General features: G+C 38.6%; 1 protein-coding gene across 1 annotated transcript in view; it reads left to right on the top strand.

The window, feature by feature from the left end:
* The window catches only part of LOC118807435 (voltage-dependent T-type calcium channel subunit alpha-1I-like), a 199,952-nt gene that overhangs the window by 141,639 nt on the left and 32,301 nt on the right, over nucleotides 1–26,012 (top strand). Inside the window, exons 23-28 of the mRNA XM_036569447.1 lie at nucleotides 2,966–3,158; nucleotides 6,041–6,192; nucleotides 8,228–8,337; nucleotides 14,332–14,465; nucleotides 15,523–15,593; nucleotides 23,876–23,954. Coding sequence (XP_036425340.1) covers nucleotides 2,966–3,158; nucleotides 6,041–6,192; nucleotides 8,228–8,337; nucleotides 14,332–14,465; nucleotides 15,523–15,593; nucleotides 23,876–23,954 — 739 coding nt within the window. The remainder of the gene's footprint in view (nucleotides 1–2,965; nucleotides 3,159–6,040; nucleotides 6,193–8,227; nucleotides 8,338–14,331; nucleotides 14,466–15,522; nucleotides 15,594–23,875; nucleotides 23,955–26,012) is intronic.

The raw sequence follows: 26,012 nt of genomic DNA, 5'->3' as shown, positions 1-26,012 counted from the left end.
GTAGCTCAGGGGAGGGCTGAGAGATTGAGACTGGCTCAGTGAGACATGCATCACACCTACAGCTCCTTAATTATCAATTATGATTTTCCCTGTTGTTCACGGCTTACTGTGTAAACAAGCACAGTGGTTTCCTTTTTTATCCAAACTGTCTTTAATAGCACAGTAGTTACCTAAATATGAGTGCAGTCTGATTACATGATTACTGGCCAAAGGATATGAACACAAAGGGTTCTTTAAGTGATGCCATAGAAAAGCCACTTTTGGTTCCCTAGAGAAGAATGTTCGAAGAAGAGATGTGTGAGTCCAAAGAACAGTGTAGAAGTTTAAAGAACCTTCACACAATGTAGAGGTTCATCCTAGAACATGATGTTCTCCACACACTTCACACATCTCATTCACAAAAATGGTTCTCCTTAAATTGGGTCTTTAGGGAGCCAGAAGAGGTTCTGCTATGGCATCATGTAAGGAGTTTGCCACAAGAGTGGGGGATGTTATTGTTGTTATTGTATTGTTGTTATTGCTTCTCCTGACTTTAACTTGAGGCATTACGAACATAGTGTTTACAGTGAGGTCAGAAAGTCCACATGGACCACATTGAAAACCTGGGAATTTGGAATTTGGATTTTTCATTTCAATGGAAAAAAAAGAATTTTCATGGAAACAAATGACAAAGTTTTAGAGTTAAAAAAAAAAAAAGTTATGACAAAGAAAATGGAGACAAAATATTATATTTCCTGCATTATTTCTAGGTCATTATTCAAATATAAGCACATTTTTGGCATTGATCATGTTAAGGCCTTTGTACAAAAAGGTCAGATTATTTTTAGTCTTGTTTCTCCCATTGAAGTTTGTGTTCAGGCCACTCTCAGATGACACTTGTGGAGTCCATATTGACAATGTAGTTTTAAAGAAAAACTTAGTATTTAATTTAAAATTAATGCAAAATAAAATCATTTTCACTAGTGATCTCAAACTTTTGGACTCTGTATGTTCGTAGTTGTTCATACGATTATATCCTAGGATTTCAGTCATGTGATTTTTCTGTTGTGGCCGTCATATTTGGGACAGAATTTCTGGCTTTGCTGCTCCACACTAACATAACTGGGTCATTCTACAGAAATGTCCATTTTTGTGTCCCTAGTGTTTACAGATATATTACACTTGAAAAACATGTTAGGGTTACAATTTATTAATATTTTAAAATAAAACAATAATAAGTTTTTTTTAACAGTTACATTGAATATTGCCATCAATTTAGCAATATTGTTTTTTAAATCTGTTATGTAGAATTCCAAGTAGAGTGCCATATTTTGAGTTTTTCTGCAGTTTTAACTGCAATAATCTATATATGACCATGAAATATATGAATTAAATGACATAAAGAAAACAAATGGCAAATAAATATTGTAAAATATATGATGAAAGTTTTTGTCCCCAGGAGTCGTCTCACTGGTGTTAATGCATAACAAAAAATCTCTCATTTTGAAATAAAAATCACACTGATGACATCACTCGACTTCCTTTTACCTATTTTCTGTGGATCTATGAAGAAAAGCACATGGCGAGTCCGCTGTGTCTTTCAGTTATCAGAGATTTTCTCATTTAGCTCATGATTTCATACGAAGCTTTGAGTTGAAGTCACTGGTGTGACCTACTTTAGTCTTAGGTAACTGTGAAAAAATAGAATACAAATGGATTAAATTACATATTTTAGTGGATTTTCCATGATTGACATCATGTGGTTTGATGCTCTGTAGCAGACATTGTGTAAAATGTATTTTTCATTAAAAATGTCACTGGTGTTACTGTCTCTGGTGTTACCTTTCTTATGTGTAACACCAATGACGATCGGTAACACCAGTGACCCCTATGGAAAGATAGAAAAGTGGATGTTTCTGTAGAATGACCCAACTAGAGTTGAAAGATGGGTAAAATTACTCGCCTTACTTTGGAAGAGAAAAAACGTTACCTTGACAGAGTCGATAAAATAAGATGCGAACCTTGCACAGTTTCCCCTGAACTCCTGGTCCCACTTAAACTGGTAGAAAGCTACCGAATTTGTGTTTTCCTGACATTTCTATTTATCTCATATACAACCCGTCTCCCTATTCTGGAGTCTCTTAAAGCATTTAAAAGCACAGAAGCCCACCGGCTCTTCACCTCAGGGTGGGTAAAGGATCCCATGCTGTTGCATAAAGAGGAGAAAACACTCTGTCATCATAGGAAGGGTAACAACATCAGCTAATTAACACAGATGTGAACAATGCTAGCCTTTAGATAACTTTAGCTAACGTTAACAGGCAAGAGATAAACATTTGCTCCCCTAACGGAGCTGAAAACAGCTGGGTATAACTTTACTTCTCTGTTTCTGGAGGTTTAAGTGACGTTTGGATGGAGAAACATAAACGTAAAATATAAGACTGAATGTCGGAATGACGGAAAACTATGTTGTGTTTCCACAGACGAGATTTTGTAAGTTTGCTAGTGCAGTTAGTGCAGAGTTCACCTCCAGTCCTGAAACCCCTTCACTGCATGATTGTGGTTTCCCTGGTTAAAATGCCTGATATTTTTAGCTAATTAATCCCTTCTTGAGCTGAACGAGGTGTGAACAACAGAGAGAAACCCTAAACTATACAGTGCAGGGGGTGAATCATTCACAAATCACAGCAAATTGAAGGCATCATGCTAGTGCAGTCACTCCCTGATTCAGTCCTCAAAATGGCGGCGCCTATACAGTGGGACGTCACAAGAAACGCAAGAATAACTTACATACTGTATCAGTTTTTTAATAGTTACCGGATCTGGCATAGTATTTGCTGATGAGTCAGCCTTCAGATTAATCACTGAAAAACTGGACCTTTTTCAAAGTTGTTCAAATATCCTGAACATCAGATGGCAAGTATCACTTCCCTCTTCTCACCTTTTCCCCTTCTTCTCTTGCCTGGATTCCTTTCTGTCCACTCAGCCGGTGACCAACAACAACCCGTGGATGCTGCTGTACTTCATCTCCTTCCTCCTCATTGTCAGTTTCTTCGTCCTGAACATGTTCGTGGGTGTGGTGGTGGAGAACTTCCACAAGTGCCGGCAGCACCAGGAGGTGGAGGAGGCCAAGAGGAGAGAGGAGAAAAGACTCCGCCGCATGGAGAAGAAGAGACGGAGTAAGATAAGGAGGGTGTGGGAGGAAAGAGGGAGAGAGAGAGAGAGATTGTTGGGAGGCAGAGAGAGCATCACACAAAGAAGGACAGGCAGAGAGAAAGAGCAAGTGAGATGTTAGTGGGGTACAGAGGTAAAGCCCTTAAGGCCACCACACACCAGATGTGCTGCGTGATGTGTACGTTGCTGATGACTTCACACAGTGTTCAGCTGCTCAGCACATCATAGCTCATCACTCAGCATCTTGCTGTTGCTACATTAAATTAAAGCCATATTGAGACCACAGAAAGTCACAGTAGATCACTTGTGGCTTGAAATTTAAAATCAGCCAGTCTTTTAGATGACAGACAAATGCTAATGGTCTGTTACCTCAGCTAACATTACTACAATACACTCATAGCAAAAAGGGTTCGATCAGGCATAACATTATGACCATCTCCTTGTTTCTACACTCATTGTCCATTTTATCAGCTCCACTTACTATATAGGTTTACTAGTTCTACAATTACAGACTGTAGTCCATCTGTTTCTCTGCATACTTTGTTAGCCCCCTTTTACCCTGTTCTTCAGTGGTCAGGACCCCCATGGACCCTCACAGAGCAGATACTATTTGGGTGGTGGATCATTCTCAGCACTGCAGTAACACTGACGTGGTGGTGGTGTGTTAGTGTGTGTTGTGCTGGTATGAGAGGATCAGATACAGAAGTGCTGCTGGAGTTTTTAAACACTGTGTCCACTTGCTGTCCACTTTATTAGACTCTCCTACCTTGTCAGTCCACCCTGTAGATGTAAAGTCAGAGACGATAGCTCATCTTCTGCTGTACAGTTTGTGTTGGTCATCCTCTAGTCCTTCATCAGTGGTCACAGGATGCTGCCCACAGGATGCTGTTGGCTGGATATTTTTGGTTGGTGGACTATTCTCAGTCCAGCAGTGACACTGAGGTGTTTAAAAACTCATAAGTGAGAGATGGAAATAGAGAAGAAACAATGAAGAAAGATGAGAGAGAGAGAGAGAGAGAGAGGTAAAATGGTCAGAAATAGATTCAGAAATAGATTCCAGTAATAATAAGAGTGGACGGAGCCTATTTGTTCATTTGGAGAGTTGGAGAGTGGAAGGGCAGAGCACAGCAAAGAGGAGGGGGATAAATAAATTGATACACCAATAAATTGATGTTCTTCCGCAAGTCCTTGTGTATTAATAGACTTACAGTATATTAATGCTTAAGTAAGTTGGCCTTAATTACGTTTGTACAATAGCACACCGGAGTGGTGTGAAAAGTACTGGAAGTAGGTCATGAGCTCTCTCAGGTGTGTTAGACTCTGAATGGGGTTATGAGTAATTTCAGCACATTCACAGCTTTCTCTTTCACTGCAGAGTATTAATCACACACCTCTTTCTTCTTTTTCCTCTCTCCTCTCCACCATCTTTCATTTTCCTCTAATATCTCACTCTCGGATCTCAGCTGTCGCCTTATTTTATTACTCATTAAACTTTTCTCCTGGTTTCTTCATTTATTTATCCCACCTTATCTCTCTGTCTCACCTATCTCCCTTTTCTTTCCTCTCATTCTACAAGGGTCTTCTTTTGCTGTTGGTTGCTCAGTTTAAACATATATTAACTAAAATCTATCATTCTTTCATTTCTGTGTCGTCCCTTTCACTGGCTTGGTTTTCCTGATTTCACCGTCCACTAAACACTATTCTTCAGCAATTTAAGTCAGTTAATCATTGCACCACAATAATGAAAACGCCTTATCTAGGTTGTCTAGATATCCAACTACCTTATCATTAGCTTTTAGCTTGTTGTCCACCTTATTCGACAAGTTATTTCTACATAAGCCAAATAAATTTCGGCTTTCTAGCAGTAATGTTAGCTATCTGCCACCTAGCGAAGAAAAAAAAAACACTGTTTCAAAAAAATCTGACCTAATATATCCACCCAAAAACAGTAGCAGAAGTTTGAAATTTCATTCCACCCTCAGGATACATCATCATACGGGTGGATTTCCTAGTCTTTTAAACAAAAAATCCCACTTCAGAGACCACTACAGCACCACTGTAGGATGTACGTAGATGTTTAGAATAGATTATTTAGGTAATAGTAACATGTTTATTTATTTTCAACATCTATTTTTTTTCAACATTTCAGTTTGAAAAAAAAAAATACATATATTAAGGGAAACATCAACCAGAAATTTACAAAATAAGCAGTACACTGTAAAACAAATGGCTCATCAGATCAAAATAAATAAATAAATAATAATAATAATAATAATAATAATAATAATAATAATAATAATAAAAAAAATAATAATAATAATAATAACATTTCATCTTCTACCAAGTAAATTAACTAGTTTTATTTAGACTAAATAAATTTAAATGAATGATTCTTTCAATGTATTTTTTTGAGCTGAATAAAACTAATTTCATTGCTTGTTATTACATAAAGTATTTTTTTTATGTTGAACTGATGAGCCATTTTTTACAGTGTAAGATGCAAAATCATGATGCAAAATCAACCAAAAATGGTTAAATCATCATTAGGAAGCTGACAAAACAATGCTCTGCCTAGTAAAGCATGGTAAAACTTTCTGTACAGTTTTGCTATTGATTAACCATTAATTCATTTTAGGTCATAAATCTCTCCTGCTGCTGCATCGCCTCCCTCAGTGATTTCTTATGGGGCTTTTGAAGCTTTAAAAGGAGGCGTTAGGTTGTTCCTGCTTTGTATTGGTCTGCGGATGTACTGGGTGTACTTTGTACAAAGGGCCTCAAACAGTGTTTACAACTGCAGTGCAGTCTGTTACATTCTGAAAAATGATTTCTCACTCACTTTCTTTTATTCTCTCTCTCTCACTCCCCCTCTCCCTCTCTCTCCTTGCAGAGGCTCAGAAGTTGCCATACTACGCTGGCTACAGTCACATCCGTTTGATGATCCACTCCTTCTGCACCAGCCATTATCTGGACCTCTTCATCACCCTCATCATCTGCATCAACGTGGTCACCATGTCGCTAGAGCACTACGACCAGCCTAAGGTCAGAATAGCACCCACCTCAGACTGACCAGTCAGCAGCCTGTCCTGGGCTTATGAATAATTCCTTGTTTTTGTCGTTGTATCAGTTGGGTCATTTTTTTTTAAAACCTAATTAACTGCCTGTTCCATATTCATAACTTTCAGCGCATTGTGGAGTGGCTGCACCAATTAAAGGAATTCAGTGAGAAATCATATCAATTAGAATTTCTTGTGTGGCTCCTGACAGTGTATGATATTCTGTTATCTATAAAATGGACACAGTTGTGGACAAAATTCCAGGCTACTACTTTTTTAAGCCATGCATGTTTTTTTGTGTCCATTTTACACCGATCAGGCATAAAATTATGACCACCTCCTTGTTTCTACGCTCATTGTCCATTTTATCAGCTCCACTTACTATATAGGTGCACTTTGTAGTTCTACAGTTACAGACTGTAGTCCATCTGTTTCTCTGCATACTTTGTTAGCCCCCTATTTACCCTGTTCTTCAATGGTCAGGACCCCCATGGACCCTCACAGAGCAGGTGCTGTTTGGGTGGTGGATCATTCTCAGCACTGCAGTGACACTGACGTGGTGGTGGTGTGTTAGCGCGTGTTGCGCTGGTCTGAGTGGATCAGACACAGCAGTGCTGCTGGAGTTTTTAAACACCTCAGTGTCACTGCTGGACTGAGAATAGTCCACCAACCAAAAATATCCAGGAAGGAGGAACGGGAAAATTTGAACAAGAAGCTGGTAAATGAGAAGCTGATTTCAGCTTCGTAAAAATCTGATATTGAGAGACATTTTGCAAAAAAATATTTCACTTTTGCGGAAAAGTTTCCTGTTGGAGATGCGAGAAAAGTGGCTATAGCTGAACTAAAGCCTAAAGCAGAGCAAAGTAAATCTGATAAAATTTTTATTTCCATTCTTATCTTAGTCTATACTTGTACATTAGCACATATCGAGACTTATTTACAGCCAAGATGGTCAAATAGACATGAAATGTTGTGGCTCCCAAGGTGGTTTGATTTTTGTTGAAAGGACAACCTGGCTCATCTTAACATTTAGGTTGCCGACCCCTGCTTTACAATGAGTTCTTCTGGTTTAAAGACTAGGCAACCCCCTTCTAATGATGTATCTTGAAGGTGGGAGGAGCTTTTGTGAAACTTCTATCACTTTTGGCTGGACTTTTGTGCTGTTGTGCCAATTTATTTCTCTTTTTTTCAGCGAAAGCAGAAAGCAGACAGATAGCTAACATTACTGCTCGGAAGCCGAACATCTTATTACATGCTTATTTATACAACGTTTCAAATCATCATTACAATGGAGAGAATAGATTACTCAAATGACAGAAATGTAGTATCAAATGAGGAGAACAACAAACTGGAAACTAAAGTTAGCCATGTAGCTAGACACTTTACCTCACATTGGCTTCTTTTCTCTGCCTGAAACGGTAAAACTTGTATCTGGCATCTGTTTTGTACTAAAAAAAGGACAGAATCAGAAAAAGACAGAATTTTTTTTTTTTCAAGACTGAGGTATTCGTTTTTTACTGTGTTCTTTTGGTTGTATTGTTTAGCCTTAAGATCAGTGGCTAGTGGTCATGATTGGATGACATCACAGGGATTCCCAGCAAGTGTGTGATGTATTTGCATAATTCATGCTGGGTGTTGTAGTGATAGAACAATGAAGAACAAAACGATGAAAGTGAAGCTGAGGAATACAATGCTGTGTACATATAACTGCATAACACAACAAATAACATATTACTGATCTAGTTTGATTTAGGCCTGAGTAGAGCAAGGGTTTAAGTTTCTATTGGTTTTAGCAACATTAGCCTCACAGCTCCAGTGAAAGCTAAAGAAGCAAACTTCAGGCCTTAGCTGGTCAGCTACATATGAAATAAGGGGAAACTGTAAAAACTGGTTTTTCCGTTGAACTATTCCTAATCACATGAAAACGGTCTACCTCTTGTATTTTAAATGTCCCAATCTCTCTCGCTCTCTCTCTCTCTCTCTCTCTCTCTCTCTCTCTCTCTCTCTCTATCTCTCCTCAGTCCCTGGAGACGGCTCTGAAGTACTGTAATTACTTCTTCAGCTCCACCTTCGTGGTCGAGGCTACACTAAAGCTCATTGCCTTCGGCTTCCGACGCTTCTTCAAAGACAGGTACAGCCGCCCTCCGCACTAAATACTGGCAGGAGGGCAGCAAGTGCACACACTCACACACACACACATACACACACACACACACACCCTACTCGGAGACAGTAATTGATGAAATACACTAATTATTCCCCTGCCTGCTTTCCTGAGTCACACTCTCTTCCCTCAGTCTGATGGATCCATGCGCTATTTTGCAGAAGGATGCTGTAATTATGCCAATCTGCTGCTTAATGTTTATTAATGTATGCACAGTCACGTCACTTTGGGTTTAATTGAGAAAAAGCTGCAGTGATTAGAAATCGGTGCTTACGTGATTATTTAAAATGATAAGCATGATTAGTTACATTTATTCCTGATAATTATTTCAAGGTCAGATAATATGGATTACTGCATCAATAAGCATTACTGCACTGATGATACAGGTAAAGTTCAAAGCTATTAGTGCATATCTAGTAAGCGCTAGTGTACAGTAAGAGGCAGGATATGAACATTTAGTTAATTTGAGTGGTTTCTATAACAGCAGTCTCAGCCTCAGATGCTCTGTCCACACATAAATGGACTGTCTGATAGCTCCTGCACGCTAAGCTGACCACAACTATGAGAATTTGGTAGTTCCATTCTGATTGGATCTCCCCGTCCATGTGAACGCACTTCTGTTCAGCGGGTTTTGTGTGTCTGACGTGAGCAGATGTGACAGAAACAGAATGTCACTGAGATTTTTGGAGAGAGATACAGATGCTGGATTGAGAAAAGTTTATAAAAGTTTTTCAAGAGTTTTTATTTTGAAGCATTTAGAAGATTTTAAGCAAAATATACTTGAATATTTTGCTGACACATATCAATGTGTTTTGCACAGGTTTGTTTTAGTTGTAGCCCTGTTTTGAAAATCAACTGCGCTTGTACATCATGCTACAACAACAATCTGTGGTTGATTGTTTTGCATGTCAGCAAAACAGCCCTTTCCTATCAAAGTAGGCGGTTCTTAGCCACATTTGGGAGCCAGCAATGCACCAGACTCTCTGGCAACACATCAAAACAGTAGTAGTCATTCCTTGATAGTAATTGAGCTGTCCATGCTCTGCCCACAGATGCATTCTTTAGTAGCAACTGTTGCTAGGTTGGACAAGCTTTACAGAATGTTGGCAAAAATCCCATTCAGCCTTATGAATTTAGGGTCGAGTTTCCAGTAGAGCGATGCAGGGGAAAGAAACTCTGTACATAGTGTCCCTGATATCTTTAACACTTTTGCCACCCTATACCCCCCCACACACACACACCCCAAGAGTTTCCCCACCTTATCTCAACATAACCCTCTACTGTTTCTACGGTAAAATATAAAATATGTCAGTTTTTCCATCCTATAAAGGATTTTCAGTGTATTCAGTCATATCACATAGCATACCAGCCTAAAGCAGGCGGGGGTGGGATGAAGCATGCATGGAGGGGAGTTTATGAATCGCCTATATAAAGTACAACCCCAACTCTGAAAAAGTTGGGATGCTGTGTAAAATGTAAATAAATGTAAATAAACCAGAATGCAATGATTTACTAATACCCATATTGTATTCACAATAGAACATAGAACACAAATCAGATGTTGAAAGTGAGACATTTTACCATTTCATGAAAAACATTAACTCATTTAGAACTTGATGGCAGAAACGCATCTCAAAAAAGTTGGGACAGAACCGTGTCTACCATTGTGTAGCATCCTCTCTTCTTTTAACAACAGTCTGTAAATGTCTGGGAAGTGAGGAGACCAATTGCTGGAGTGGACACTTTTGGAATTGGGGTTGTAGAACGATCACTAAATCATATATAGAAACAATATAAATGAAAACAGTAAAACAATCAGAATGAACAAAGTCATCCTAAAGCGTTGCGAAGCAGCGGGAGCGGGACAAACGTTTTCGAGTCCTCTACTGCACAGTATAAGCATGGCTGCGTTAATACCCTTTGCACATTAAAGGATTTCATCAGTTTGCAGCTTATTGTTCTGACAAATTATCTCGAATTATTATTTAACCAGCGAAACAGCAAATGAAATGACTCACCTATGAGCAGGCAAATGTTTTGTTAATTCTGATGTCTATGATCAGCTGATGGCGAGGTTTTCTTCAAAGAGTCATCTAAATCTGGTATTTTTAAAGTTGTTTTTGGCTTCTGAAATGGGTAGAAAGTGGAAGCCTGTCAGGCTAGTGGGTGTCATTCAAGCACATCTGACCATATTTGGATCTTTGCATTTAAAATATATGCACACAGGAAACTAAAACATAAAGGTAATGGTGGATTAAGCAGTTTTATAGACTGGAGGACTAATAAAATAAAGTATGGGATCAGTCTATCAAAGAAAGACACATGGGTTAAATGAAATGCATTAACATTATCTGCTGTGAAAAAAAATAAACTGGTTCTTTCATTACCATTCACACTGTGTTTATAAGCTCTTCATTATCGATGCCACAGGAGTACCATAAAATGTATCCCCATTCCTGTTGTCACAGTGGAAAAAAGTGAGATTTTGTCCCCGTACCAGTAGATTGCCATGGAAATCTGCAGTATTACTGCTATTCCCACTCCCATGATGTGGGTCTGTGGACTGTGTTGCTGTTACTAATTGAAACTAGCCAAGTTGGAAATGACATTTGCCACCATGCTAATGTTATGACAAAAAATACTTCCAGTCCATCCTAACAGTGCAATCTTTCACATGCATATGAAAGGAATGTTGCACTTAGAAATTTAGATTGCATTCCAAATGTATGTTTTCCCTCTAAATCTTACACACTGCACCTTTAATCACCTGCACAAGAATGAAAAATCGTGATAACACAAAATAATACAATTAAACATGATGCACAGATTATTTGCAGTTAACTACATAAAATAATGTAATTAACCATGGCTGACTATACAAAATGCAATTAATCATGATTAACTACATAAAATATTTTGATTCTGACAAAAAATTATTTTGAGCTGTGCACTCAGCTGGGTTTCTCATAAGCTTGAATGGGATTGTTTGCTAATGTTCTTTAAAGCTTGTCCAGTGAAAAGAGCCTGAAAAGGTCAGAATAAAAAGAGGTCGTAATTTGTTATGCATAGCCTTGACGGAAACTTAAAAGGAGTTCAGTTCATCATTTATCCTTTTTTTGCCAAAATGAATTAATATTTCATTCCACCTTCCTCCCTAACCCTGTGCGATTGGCGGTGTGTTGATGCGAGTGTTGTGTGTATTGGTGTTGGTTTTGAATCTTGACCCATTTACGGTGCAGCGACATCAGTGCTTCTCTCTGAACCCAGCGGTGTGTTCGTTACGTAACCATTCAGAGAGGTACAGCCTGCTGTTTCTGTTTGAAACTCGTTTTGTGAAGCAGCCAAACATTTCTAGGGCATATTTTACCATGTGGTGCGTCTTGTATTTATCTTGTATCAGTCGGTAAACGTGCTCTGCACTACTTGCTGTGATATTTAATGTGGAAGACACAGCGGTTCCATTTACCTATTGTCTCATATTATATCGTTAATCGCCCTGAAGGCTCATATGGAATAATACAGCTTCAAAAATTAGGGTTGCCAGTGCAGTGTAATCTGTCTCTCTCGCTCTCTCTCTCTCTCTCTCTCTCTCTCTCTCTCTCTCTTTCGAAGAAAACACATTAAGAAGATGTTCCACATTTTTTTAACACCATTAATGTGTTTTGACCATTCAAACTGTTCTTAGTAGTCCATGAGGAAGTCCTGCTGCTCATGTGCTGTATACTGATATGGAATGTCTGATTGTAGCCCTCTCATTTAAAGGCAGCTTTTTTCACAAGAACGTTTTTGATGCTTGTGAAGCTGCAGTGAGCTCTGAGCTTGTTGCATAACATTAACCTATACAGGGAAGTGGAGAAGAGAAAGTTTGAAACTGTCTTATTCGTAACATCTACAAAATTTCCAGTCCTCTAAGGCTGCGTTCACACACAGCAGGTAAAAATGGCCCAAATCTGATTTTCTCACCAATCTGATTTTTTTTGTTTGTGATTCATATGTGACATCAGTCTAAACAGATCAGCTCCTAAATCGACCCATATGTGCAAAAGAGCAATTCTTCATGTTACTTCCTGTGGCTCCTCCAGAGGCAAACAATCACGACTGCCAACTAATGCCAGTCGCTCCCAGAGGTTTCAGCTTCATCAGCACCACAGGAGCGATCATGAAGCTTCATTGACTGACAGCGGGGCTCATCACCCAGAATGTGTTCGAGCCATAAAAAGGGAGTGGTCACTTCTTTGGTTCGTGTCCTCAGATTCTTTAAACTTTGCTTTCCGACTTTTAACTGTTTTTTTGACGCTGCAGCCTCGTTCTCCTACAGCCGCGTTCAGCCATTTCTTTCAAAATGTCTTTGAACACAGATGGGGTTTGGATACGTCTCTTCTAATGTTTTGAACATAAACATCAGCCTAAATGTTTATGAGGTCTCAGCAGCGCAAAATGGTGACGAATGTGGAGTTGCATTGTCATAAAAGTGAATTCCGATCTGGCTGTTCTGACTGAGTCACATTGCCACATATCAGATACGTATCGGATTTCAGAAGCACATATGAAAGCGTCTCAAAACGGAATTGAAAATGTCAGATTCAGTGTATTATTTGCTGCTCACACTGACACATCTGTGTCACATTTGAAGAAAAAGATCCAATTTGGGCCACTTTTACCTGCTGTGTGAACACAGACCAAGTAACAATGTTAACAATGTTCCTGACCTTGATTTTTCCATCCATGCCTGCCATAAACTTTACCTGTACATTGGATGCACATCTTTGGATAGAAGTAAGCAAAGTGTAATAATAATATCACAGTATCACACACTTTTTTGCCCTTTAGATGGATCTCAGGCTTTGCTGTGTCTCTATGATTCTGACTGGGCCCAGTGAGCCAGTTAATCCAAGCATTTACTCTGTATCTAGCCTGCTTAGCAGTGGATTGAGTGAATCATTTCATTTCCATAGGCTGAATGCAATTTCTAATTCCCTTTCGTCACCGATGTCTAGAGAGAGCAACAGTTGCTGCATGTTCCAACCGATGAGTGTATATATCAGGCATTTTATATATGTAGTCAGTGGTTCCAACTTCTCCACAGTTGTTACTGCAAGTCCTGAGAGGAACTGTAGTTTTCCCTTGGTAGTTTGCTGTTTGGCTGCTTGCTGATTTATCCAAAATTGCCAAAATAACTCATACCGCCTGAATCAGCAGTTTGCTTTAATTGTAAAAAAAAAAATTACATTAACATGGGGCAATAAGCGTTACTGCAATTTTATCTTGGGAAGGGTGTTCTTGGGCACAACATGAGTGTCTAAAACTCCCTTCCCTGTGATAAAATCTCAGTATGCACAGCCTCAAGTGGTTTATTGCTTTTATAAAATGGGGACCAACATAAAATCAATTTTATCAAAATTAAATACACAATTTTTCAGAAAATAATTTAAGTTTTATAAATAATATTGAAATAAACAAGTATTCCACCGGTCGCCCATCACACTGAATTGTGGACATTTCATGAATTTAAACTTTTTGTTGTATAACAATGAACATATGATAACACAGCACTGTTTAATGCAAAAACCTTCACTTTATTAGTACTTTTTGGTCACCAAATTACAACTGCAAGTCTTATTTAGCACCAATCCTGCAGCTCCTCTTCTAACGCTGGGGCTGAACCTCAAACAGCTCCCTGCTCCCTACATACTGCACTACATAGGAATTTAAATACTGGATCCTGCACCCCACCAGTGCAAAATATAGCTCAGAAATAGCCATTTGGGATTTAGCCACTTCCATACTCGATAAATGATGCACTATTTGGCTGTAGAGGCTGACAAAGCATTGCACAGCAAGCGGTATTTACATAATAATAATAAGGACAACGTTAATCATCAGAGTCATATGATTTATGTCTCTCTATTGCTCCCCCGCCCCCGTCTCTCTCTCTCTCTCTCTCTCTCTCTCTCTCTGCAGGTGGAATCAGTTGGACCTGGCTATCGTGCTTTTATCCGTGATGGGCATCACTCTGGAGGAGATTGAGATCAACGCTTCTCTTCCCATCAACCCCACCATCATACGGATCATGCGGGTGCTGCGGATCGCCCGTGGTGAGTCACCGCACTCACAGTTCAGTCACATTCTGCTCTTTTTATCCCTCACTTCTCTCTCTAACCTTCCTCACGAGTTCCCAACTGTTCATCTACAGAGTTACAGCAGGAAACTCTCAGATTCTCCAACCATTCTCCATTCTCCATTCTCCAACCATTCAACCTGTCTCTCTCTCCCTCTCTGTCTCTCATTCTCTCTCTCTCTCTCTCCCTCTCTGTCTCTCTCTCCCTCTCTGTCTCTCTCTCTCTGTATCTCTCTCTCTCTTTCTCTCTCTCTCTCTCTCTCTGTATCTCTCTCTCTCTCTCTCCCTCTCTGTCTCTCTCTCTGTATCTCTCTCTCTCTCTCTCTCTCTCTGTCCATCTCTCTTGCTCCCTATCTTTCTCTCTCTTTTTTTCTTCCATCCTGTCTTTCTGACTCTGTTGCTGGCTGCCTGAGTCTTTCTTTCTTTTTTTCTTTCTTGCATCCTTCCTGTCTTTCTTTCTTTCTTTCTTTCTTTCTTTCTTTCTTTCTTTCTTCTTTCTTTCTTTCTTTCTTGTACTTAAGTTGTCTCCCCTCACACCCCCCACCCCACCGCCCCCCCAGCTGTGTAACAATATACAGCAGTAGGTGTCCTGACCCCAGCGTGAAGCGGCCGTAATTACAGCCAGGCGATATGTACAATGAGCAGCGAGCGAGGTGCAGGATGGAGAGGGAAGGGCACAATGCTGCCGTATTGGAAGGCTCTCTTTCTCTTTGTGAAAGCTAATGATTGCTGCCTTTCTGTAGCACGCGGGAGTGTGGGGAGGGAGCGTTTGGGTGCAGAGAGGGCAGCGTGGTGGGTCGCAGTGTTTCTAAGGAGAGCGCTGGTGGTAATTAATGGCTCTTACAGCCTCTCTCTCTCTCTGAGGGTTAGCCAGGACTGCAGTGCCCCCACATCCTCTCTCCACTTTAGGTTCTGACACTTGGTATTTCACTTTCCACTTCAATTGAGACTGCTGGGACTTCCATTAAGATATTGCTCTGAATAGCTATTATACATGTCATTTATTATTACTATGATTTTTCTCTTTTTCACAGTGCTGAAACTGTTGAAGATGGCCACAGGGATGCGTGCTTTGCTGGACACGGTAGTTCAGGCATTACCTCAGGTAGATATCTACAAATCACACTGTCAAAACACAGTTTATTCAGACTCTCCTTGTATTTATTACAATATATCTGTTGCCCAGTTGCCAATCAATCAAACCAGTCTGGCTTACGAAGAAGTTTTGAAGTCCTCTACATACCAGTGGCCACTTGAATGGTGCATGACATTGGAATTTCTAATGGACATGGGGCTTCTGGTCTATGTACAGTGCGGCATGACATAATATTTAATATTCATAAGACAGTGTCAGTCACAGTAGTGTGGGGGACTGTTTTTTCAGTCCCAGAACAGTAAGAGAAAACTTCAGCGTGGACAAGCCTGTGATGTGCATGTTTGAGCCTGTGGGGAGTTCATGAGAAGGAGAAACTGCTAATGGGATAGCACGTATGTAACCAAATGCAAAATAAACCATTTGAGCCAATACAGAAATTGTTTTGTTTATACTATGAACCAAATACATTTGTTAAATCACATAAAAACACTACATATCAATGTTAAATGCAGAAACATTATTAATTAACTTTACAAGTAGCCTTTCATTGTCTGATTACCCACCAGCATAATTATAATTTCTTCTAGCATTTCAAAGGGAATTCATAGTGTTTTCATACAGTTACATGTGAAGTTTTTAACAAGCATACAGGTAACATATTATGTGTTCTATATGCAGTTTTATTGTGACTTTTGGTCTGAATTTGAAGCCTATTTCTCAATATTATTTAACCAGCCGGTTAGCTTATTATCTACCTGCTGACCTCATCTAGTAAGGACAGGATAAAGTCCAGTTAAGGAGAATTAAAGGTGTAAAACAGCGATCAGTAACATTAATCTGGCAGTTGTTCATTTGTTTTCATTTGAAAGATTAAGATTTCCACAAAAACAGGCTTTTTCCTGCTGTGAATTGGTGCAGTACTGGAGGTTACTTTGGATTATTTTGGGCAGTGTCCAATAAACTCCTGGCGACACAAAATGATTTAGAGGGATGTAAGCATCGAATTTACTAATAACTGCATGAATTTTAGTATTTACAGCCTTAAGCAGTTTTTAAATCAATATTTAATCTAACAGAATGTCACTGTACCTTATAGATGAAGTATCACACTGAAGTTCATCTTTAAGTGCTGAAACTTTAAAAAAAAACAAAACAAAAAAAAAAAACTGTATACAATTTTGGATTTGTCTTCACTCTACATATCTAACTTATATTTAACATATCTCTAAAGAGATTTTACTCTTTTTTTTAAGGAAAAAAATTAAGGCCAAGATGTTTAATGCAAGTATTCTGACTGAATACTGCATTTGCTAGCTATACTAACACTATTAGCGGTAAGGTGTGGTATTAGAGGTAAAGTATGGAATTTTCTGGCAAATGATTACTTGTATATGTTCTTAAAACTAATCTCATGCTTCAGTCCAAGCTCTACACTTAACATCTAGTCAAGATGTTTCACTCTCCACAGCAGGGGTGAGGAACCGCAGGCCGGAGGCCGGCACACTTTGCTGATTTCCCTGCTCAAACATACCAGCTGAGCCTGGCAATTAGCTGATGAGCTGTATCAGGTGTTTGAGCAGGAAAAGCGGCCAACTGTGCAGCAGTCCAGCCCTCCAGGATCGGAGCTCCTCACCTCTGCTCCACAGGGTCGAAATGCTGGAGTAAGTGGAGGGGAAGAACCTACTTATGCTGTAGTTTTGATCTTATTTAGGAGCTTGTGACCTTAGAAGAACCTAAAGTGGTGAAGTTAATCTTTAAAGGGACAATTTAGAAAATATGAAAATTCTACACCAGCTACATCTGCTTACCTGCATTCTAAAGTGATGCTGCAGTAGTTTAGTTTATTTACAATACATTCAGACTTACAATCCAAATATATATATATATATATATATATATATATATATATATATATATATATATATATATGTATATATATACACACACACACACACACACACACACATATATATATATATATATATATATGTATATATATATATATATATATATATATATATATATGTAAAATTATAGAAGAGCCCAAAAGCAGCAAGGTTTTAGTAAAAGTAACAAAATTAAGGCACATAACACAATAAAATAATTAGGTAAAAGATATAATAGTAGTAAAAGTAAATTAGCAACAACACTAATAATAGAAATAATAAAAAAAGCTATTATAGTAATAATTAAATTATATATTTTTATGAAATGAATGAAATGCAAAGTTTGTTCATTAGAAATTGTACTGATGTTGATTATCTAATCCCAGTTGATAGATTGTTCCATTTTGGGGAAAACACCACCCCTTTTCTTGTTTATGTTTGGTACATTAAACAGGCCTGCAGTGCTGGATCTTAAAGAACGAGACAGAGACAGACAATCTGCTATGTGTGATGGTGCTAATGCATTTAATGCTTTATAAAACCACATTTAAATCTATCCCAAAAGAGACTGGAAGTCAGTGCAGTGATGCCAGCATTGGTGTGATATGTTCTCTCTTGCGTGTTGCAGTTAACACCCTGACGAGCAGTCGTGCTTTTGGCAAACCAGTGAACAAGCAAGTTACAGTGATCAAGTCGTGAGAAAACAAAAACATGTGTCAGTTTCTTACAGTCATGACTAATATATGGCCTACCTCAAGCAATGTTTCTCTATCTGATAGAAGGCAGATTAAGTGACAATGTCAGCGTGAGCTAGATTTCATATTTTTTTCTGAATTCTCTCTTTATTAGCATCATTATTAACACAGATTTCTGTTTTATCTTTATTAAGTTTTAGGAAATGTCTAATTATCAAGTTAACACTCAGCAAGGTGGAAGTAGCTTTTGAAAAAACTATAACTGCTTTAAGGTGGGTTTTTGGTGGTGGGCTTTACTGTTTTTTTTTGTTTTTTTGTTTTTTTTTTCTTTAGCTGGTGAAATGCAGAAAGAGGCCAGATAGCTAAAGTTACTGCTAGGAAACTGAATGCAAGTGGTAATAGTATACTTTACTACAAGCAAGTTTACTTACTGTAGAGCACATTGATACTTTACTCAAAGAATTAAACTCGTATCTTGAAATAAATGTGTTATTTGTTTAACGCTTAACGTTAGCAAGGTATCTAGATACGTTACCTCAGTTTGGCTTATTTTCACTGCTGAACAGTTGTCGTTCATGTTTCTTGTGTGATGTAAGAGTTACTGTAATGCTTGCTTGGTTGTTTTTATTAGTCTTTAGAACAGGTTTGCAGTCACGATTGGTTGACACCACAGGGATTTCCAATTGTATGATATATTTGCATAGTGAACGCTGGGTATCGATTGGTCGATCACTTTTTTAATCCCAGAGGGAAAGTCGTCTATTACAGCAGCACAAAGTACAGTAAAGATCAAAACAAGAGCAAAAGTATTGTAGTAAAGATATATAATAAAATATACTAAAACAACCATGAATTATAATGTGCAGTACGGGAAAAAGTAAAATCGCACAAATGTTATGCAAGTGACAATGCAGTGGTGCATGTCTTGTCCAGTGAATGAACCGAGTGACTATACACTGTAAACGATAACATATGTTAATAGTTGTGCAACTTGTATGGATGTATAAACAGAGTAAACAGAGTAACAGTGCGTAGTAAAGAGTAGAGATATATAATGTCCAGCTGGTGCTCAATGAGCCATCCCGTCAGTAGCTCAGTATACAGTATTGTCCAGCCCAGTGATGAGGTGTTGTACAGTGTGATCGCTGTTGGTGCAAAGGATCTCCTGTACCATTCCTCACTACAGTGGAGCTGAATGAGTCTGTTGCTGAAGGTGCTCTGCTGTCTGACCAGTAGGTCTTTGAGGGGGTGTGATGTATTGTCCAGGATAGCAGTGAGTTTTTTAAGTGACCTCCTTTCAACCACCAGCTCAAAACCACCCAGTGAGCAGCCCAAGACTGAGCCAGCCTTCTTGATCAGTTTGTAGAGCTTTTTTGCATCTCCCCCTCTGAGGCTGCCACCCCAGCAGACTGCTGCAAAGAAGAGGGCCCCCACAACAACAGACTGGTAGAAGATCACCAACATCTTGCTACACACATTAAAGGACCTGAGCCTTCTCAGAAAGTAGAGTCTTCCTGTACTCAGCTTCTGTGTTGACCCTCCAGTCCAGTTTGTTGTCAGTTAGGACACCCAGATGTTTGCAGGTGTCTACTAGCTCAGCGTACTGACCTATGATGGTAACAGGACTGATCATGCTCTTCTTCCTCCAGAAGTCCAGCAACATCTCCTTGTTCTTGGTGACATTGAGCAGTTTAATTATAAGGAGTTCCTTTAAATCGATGAGGCTGAGGGACACAATACTGCTCTATAAGACTCCTGTGAATAATATAATCAACTTTAGGCCAGATATATAATCAACTTTCTGGCCTTAGTTTTAGGTCAGAACACATTTTTAACTTTACCTTGACAAATCACGCAGAAAAAACCCATCAACATCAGCAAGCCTATGTTTGAAAGTGACAGACTTCCATTAACACAAGTGCACATGCCTGGTGAGGTACAGCTAATTAGAATAAGACGAATAGTGCTGAGCTCATCTCTGATAATATCATTCTCCTGTCATGGATGAATACTGACCCATGTCATTACGGCCACCAATCCAGGACCACACTCTCCACGTCCAGTCCCGTGCTGTGGCCTTATCACAAGGACAAATGAACAGAGAGAGGGTAATTGAGGAGATCTATCACTTTCTGCCGTTGGAAGGGCAGAGATGACCGATTTCAGTAATGACATGCACGCCACTGCCCTTCATTAAACATGCTATTTCATGTAATCACTTTGAAGGTTAAATTTTCGTTAAAGCCGTTTGATTTACTTTCCGAGGGGGGAAAAGTAGGTTGTCGGTGGGTGTATTAGATGAGAAAGTTTTATAATCTTGTGATAATGCCATTGTAGCTATAGCACACCCACTCAGAGCTGTTTCCTTTTAGTGTGCTGTAAACTGCTGAAAGTTAATTTGCAGCATTCTCATTCCTGTGAAGCTCTTATAGCTCATCTAAAGAAAGCAAACAGCTCCTATAAACTCCCAGTTCCATGGCTTTGCTCCCAGAAAGCACATCAGCTGAGCTGCCCTATGCAGTTTCTTTTGTCTTTTATTCCCAACGAGACCAGCGAGAATTAAGAGTGCTGTGGTTTGTTGGTTTGTATGTCTGAGGATATTTAGTCCATAATCAAATGGACATTAAATGGAAGTTGTATTGGAATAAATCTTGAGATTAGATGCTAAGTCATGGAACTCTTTCAGTTAGTGCATATTAATAGGTCCTAAAATTTTGGCCCAAACCTGAATACAGCCCAAGAACTTTCTATCCAACAGCACCAGGTTTTGAGTCCAAATCCGACCTGAGCCAGACTAAATGTTGTCCAAACCACTTCAAGTTTTGAATATGAAACTGATCTAAGCTTAGCAAAATTCTGTCCAAAATTGACCCGAACCGTCTCATCACACAAACTGCGATACATATAATTATTATATATAATAATTAACCATCTTTTTTTCACTATGACTCAACATGAAATCTAGTAGCAGCAATCCTAAATAATGAGTGAGTCATTTCATATATTTAGAGTTTTCATTCGTTATATATGTGTAAATGAAAATTCCTATATATATTCATCAGCGTTTCTAAGCAACACTTAGTCTGGATAAACCTTCCATTATGTACTATTCCCATGCTGTGCAGTGCTGCTATTGCAAATGTCAAATGTTAGCCTTCATCTGTTTAGTCCTAAACAGAACATGCAATATAGAAAATATTTTAGGCCAGTATTTAACTGTACTCAACTGAATCAAACCTGCTTTGAGGGATTGAAAATAAAGAGAAAATCTTAATCAGGGGAAAATCTGTGAAAAGTGGGAGGTGAGCTGTGAGAAGTGAAAATATGTTAACACATCCTCTACAAGTATTGTTTTTGGCTGAATTTAACGTATCAGAAGAAAATACAACATAAAATGTGGCTTGTGCAAAAGTTATGGGACATTTTATATTTTAAGTATTATTTTCCCAATATGTTAAACTCAGTGCCCTAAATTAAATTGTGCCCTAAAATTAGCAAAAACAAGGCTATATTTAAGGTTAAAAGCAGAGGCTGTGTTAATTTATTTTCAATCAACAAAACATGTAATTTGATCAGGGGTGTTCAAACTTTTGCATACAGTTGTACAGGGTGATTCAAAACAATTCATCCGATTTCAAAGCGCCATAGTTTTACAACTGTGAGGCGCCTAGAAACCAATCACATTCCAATTAAAAGAGGGGGTCATAGAGTTTCTGACTGTCACCAGAAGATGGCTCCCTTCAGTCTGAGAGGAGATGGAGACCCCTGAGCAGAAAGCATTTTGCATTCTCCACTTTAATAAGAGTGAATCCATCATAACTGTGCAACGTGATTTTCGTGGGCAGTGAAGCTCCAACAGCTCAGAGCGTTCGTGGTTGGTTCCACACCACTGGATGATCTCCGAAATCGCACTGAAAGAGCCGTGAGTGCAGTGACACCGACATCAATTGAGTATGGGATGAATTTGACTATGGCGTTGTTGTTGTCCGTACAGTTGGAGGAGGTTCATACTGAGCACTTCTAAAATTACATAATAAACTTTATGCTCACTTAAGCCATTTACAATTTACTGCATTGTTCTGTAATGATTAACAAGTAAAATGAATCATTTTGAAATCGGATGAATCTTTTTGAAACACCCTGTATTTGAGAAATGGCATCTGAACTCACTGTGGGTTCAAATATTTCACGCTCCAGAACATATTATCATGGTTAACCTGTAGGATCCTCAGACTTTGTAGTAATAGATTTGTGAATGTTCACTATATGCCATCATCACATTAGAGGATTGTTTAAAGTGTAAAATAGTATTATGTCATTATATTGCATGAGTTTTGGTGATATGTCCCCTAAGTGTCTAGCAATAGATGTGAAATGCGAGGAGTTATCTCCCTCACTGTAATGAAAATGTAGCGTTAAGTTAATAAGCGCATGATTATTGGTTATTGGAAATTTTGAAAATATGTAAACAAAAATATAAAATAAAAACTCCACCCTTAAACAAGCACACATAGGTCTTTTCTGCTTTCAATTTACTTTGAATTTAGTTAAACAGTCCTGAAATCTGAAGTTGAGGGGTTCCTAGGTTCCACTTGGGTGCATGCATCCAGTGCATCCAGTGTGGGTGTTGTGTTGTGTGCTGTTGTATTGAATAAAAACTTGTGGTAATGTCTGTGGTAATATATCTATACGTCTGTCTACTGTATGGTGAACCCATACTGAGGGGGGCTAGAAAGGTTTGTATTTGTCACGCCATTTCAAGGACAAACGGTTAAAACATAGGCAATCTTTGTGACTGTGAAAGATTTTTTTGGTAACATCCACATCAGGTCTATACTGTGAATCATATTTAATACCAACAAATAGACGTCCTGGTGGGTGATTAGGTGCTTTGATTTTGTTTATAGAGCAACACGCTCAATGGTTTATATCTGTGCAAGCATTATGTTAATATAATTTGCTGTAATGTAGTAACCCTGAGAGTCCATTGTATGGGTTCGGATGCCGTGTGTATCCACATGGTTTTGCCAATATTTGCAACAGTTGTATCTGATCTCCATTTGATCTTGTTAAAATGTCCCCTTCCCTGCTGTTAGAGCAGATGGGTTCCCCGTATTTCTGATGGAACTGACGTAGCGCTCAACATGAGCTCTAGCCTCCCTACCTTGGCAGTCCCATAATACCAAACAACCAAAAATTATTGGTGAAATGTGTATAGTTGTACATACAGTGAGGGGAAGCAATTATTCAGACACTATTGTTTTTGTTATTTAATATACTTTCAGATTTACATAGATAATGTCTTTTGACTTTGTACTTATAATTATGAACAAAAACATACGTGTTTATGAGCATAAACAAAGGTATGTTTAAAAAATGAAACTGATAAAGATGTGAAAATGCCCTTGCCAAATTTGCTTAAATAAATAAATAAATAAATAAATAAATAAATAAATAAATAAGAACATTGCAGGTCCTGGCTTTGTAGATCAGCCCTGTTATTTCTGGTTTGCAGAACATTTTTGTCATGTTACGTCTTTTGTTTTCTCTTTTAGTAAATTGTTGACATTTGTTTCTTTGTTTACTAATTTATGAGTCATTATTCGCTTGCACCATATTTGTTGTGAATGTTGCGCTTACACTGGCTAAGGCAGAATTCCTTTGATTACAGTAATTAGCTAATAGCGTGCTGATTGACTGTGTTCTGCAGGTGGGGAATTTGGGTCTGCTGTTTATGCTGCTGTTCTTCATCTACGCTGCTCTGGGTGTGGAGCTGTTTGGAGAACTGGGTAAGAAAAACTCAATATAAACAACAGCTGTTCAACCTGATGGCATTGAGTACTGCATTATAACTCTGATAGCCTTATTGACAGCCATCATTGTTAAAGATGGGCAAAACAGGTGATGAGAAATATGTCTTTGTGGTTAATTAATTCAGTATCACACTGAAAATGTGTGAAACAAATCTGAGCTTTAATTGAAGTCTAAAAAAACTCAGTGTCTTATGAACAAAAGGTAACAGAGGTATAAACCCACTTGTATTACACATATATTTTCTCACCTGAGTGTTAAAAGTTTAAGTCATCATTCATGACTTATTGTTTGACTGTGTTATAAATATGAGGTGACACAGATGCCAGTTTCGCTTCATTCATCATCATGGGGAGGATTAAGAATACACAAATCAAATGAGACAAAAGCGTGTTGACCTACATAAACGAGATAATGACTCTAAAAAAGTAGCTATTCAACTGAAACCAGCCATATCTACTGTTAAGGCAATAATTATAAGTTTTAAACAACCAGAGCTGTAGTGAAACTGCCTTGATGAGGATGCATGCAAGGATCAGGTTGGAGATTTGCACAAGCTGGAAGCATTTTGTGGTCACAAAATCTCAAAAACTACACTTATTCAGCCATAATTGTAAGTGCCTCTTAGATACTGCTGGAACTTTCACTGGAACCGGGCTCTGTGGTCAGATAAGACAACAATAGAGCTTGGAGGATCTGGAGAGATTCTGATGTTCTGTTTGTTTGTTTGTCTGTTTGTTTGTTTATTTGTTTTACTGAGTTTTATTTTTTTAGACCAAATTTGCTTTGATTAAAGATTTGTTCACATACTTTCAGTGTGAGATTGAGCTAATTAACCACAGACATATTTTCATGATATTTTCTTCACCCATCTTTTCCAAATAATTATGGAGCTGATTATAGCCAAGGTTCACTGCAATATTGACTATAAGCACACACATTCATTCTAGATCAAAACTTCACTGAATAAAATCCATCTCCCTAACTGTTTCCTATTCATAAGGGTTCAGTATCTTAAAGTGTCCTAAAATCCTGAATTGAAATGCCAAACATCATGTTGAATCATGTTGAATGATACATTGTCACATAATCTTATGTATTATTGTTATGCCCAAGAAACTACTAAAAATGGCACAGGAGCATCCCTAAACCTTAACTTTCATTATAAATGAGATCTATGAATATGCACAATTATGCAAATTTTAAACGCTCCCTGGCTGTGTCGTTTCTAAACCTGCCCTTCCCCTCACTACCCTTCACGCTGTCTTTGTGTTTAAGCAGGTGAGACTGAGCTGAAACAACCCAATAATCCTTAAGATTCTGTCTTTATATTCGTCGATTTCACTCACTCCAGTGTGACTCTTTATTCTCTACACTTGCCTCAGTGCAGCATCTGTGTGCCAGAATTACTGATGGTTTAGCCTTCTCATTAAACTAAAGGCTCTGGTGCTAGCAAGGATACGAAGTAAAAGTAGTTTAAGCTAACAGCCCCACACTTAAATGCACAGGTTTACCCATTCAAATTCCAGTCTTTATTCACTAAACCTGTGCCAATGAAGCTTCAGCCAAAATGAACTGAATGGTTGTGTATAAAGCTGTTTAGACCTTCACTGTAAGGTAACGTGAGCTGCTAGTGCTAATATCTATCAGCAGAGCTGCCAGACCATGCCTCTCGTTTGACCCTAGTGGTGATGCCATGGGACATGAGTGCTGGGGCAGCGAAAGGAGGAGCAAGTTCTCTACCTCTCGACTCAGGTGCTCATGCTGCCCTTAATGAGAACCAGCTGATGCTGTGTTTGCATCAGCAGCAGGGCTCATTGTCGGCGCTTGGAGCTCAGACCCTGGCCGCATGCAACTCTTGTCAGGGCTTTGCACATCCTCTCATTACCATGAAACGTTCATAGTAGCGCCTCATGAATCACTGTTTTTACATAGAAATATGTTTTAATTGGAAAAGTTTGATTTCTTGAATGCTACAGTAATACATTCTATACAAACATTAGGCTGAATAGTCATTATAAACCATCTAAGGGGAG

The sequence above is a fragment of the Colossoma macropomum genome, unplaced genomic scaffold, assembly GCF_904425465.1.
Source record: "Colossoma macropomum unplaced genomic scaffold, Colossoma_macropomum, whole genome shotgun sequence".
Taxonomy (NCBI): domain Eukaryota; kingdom Metazoa; phylum Chordata; class Actinopteri; order Characiformes; family Serrasalmidae; genus Colossoma; species Colossoma macropomum.
This window is presented reverse-complemented; position numbering and strand designations above follow the sequence as displayed.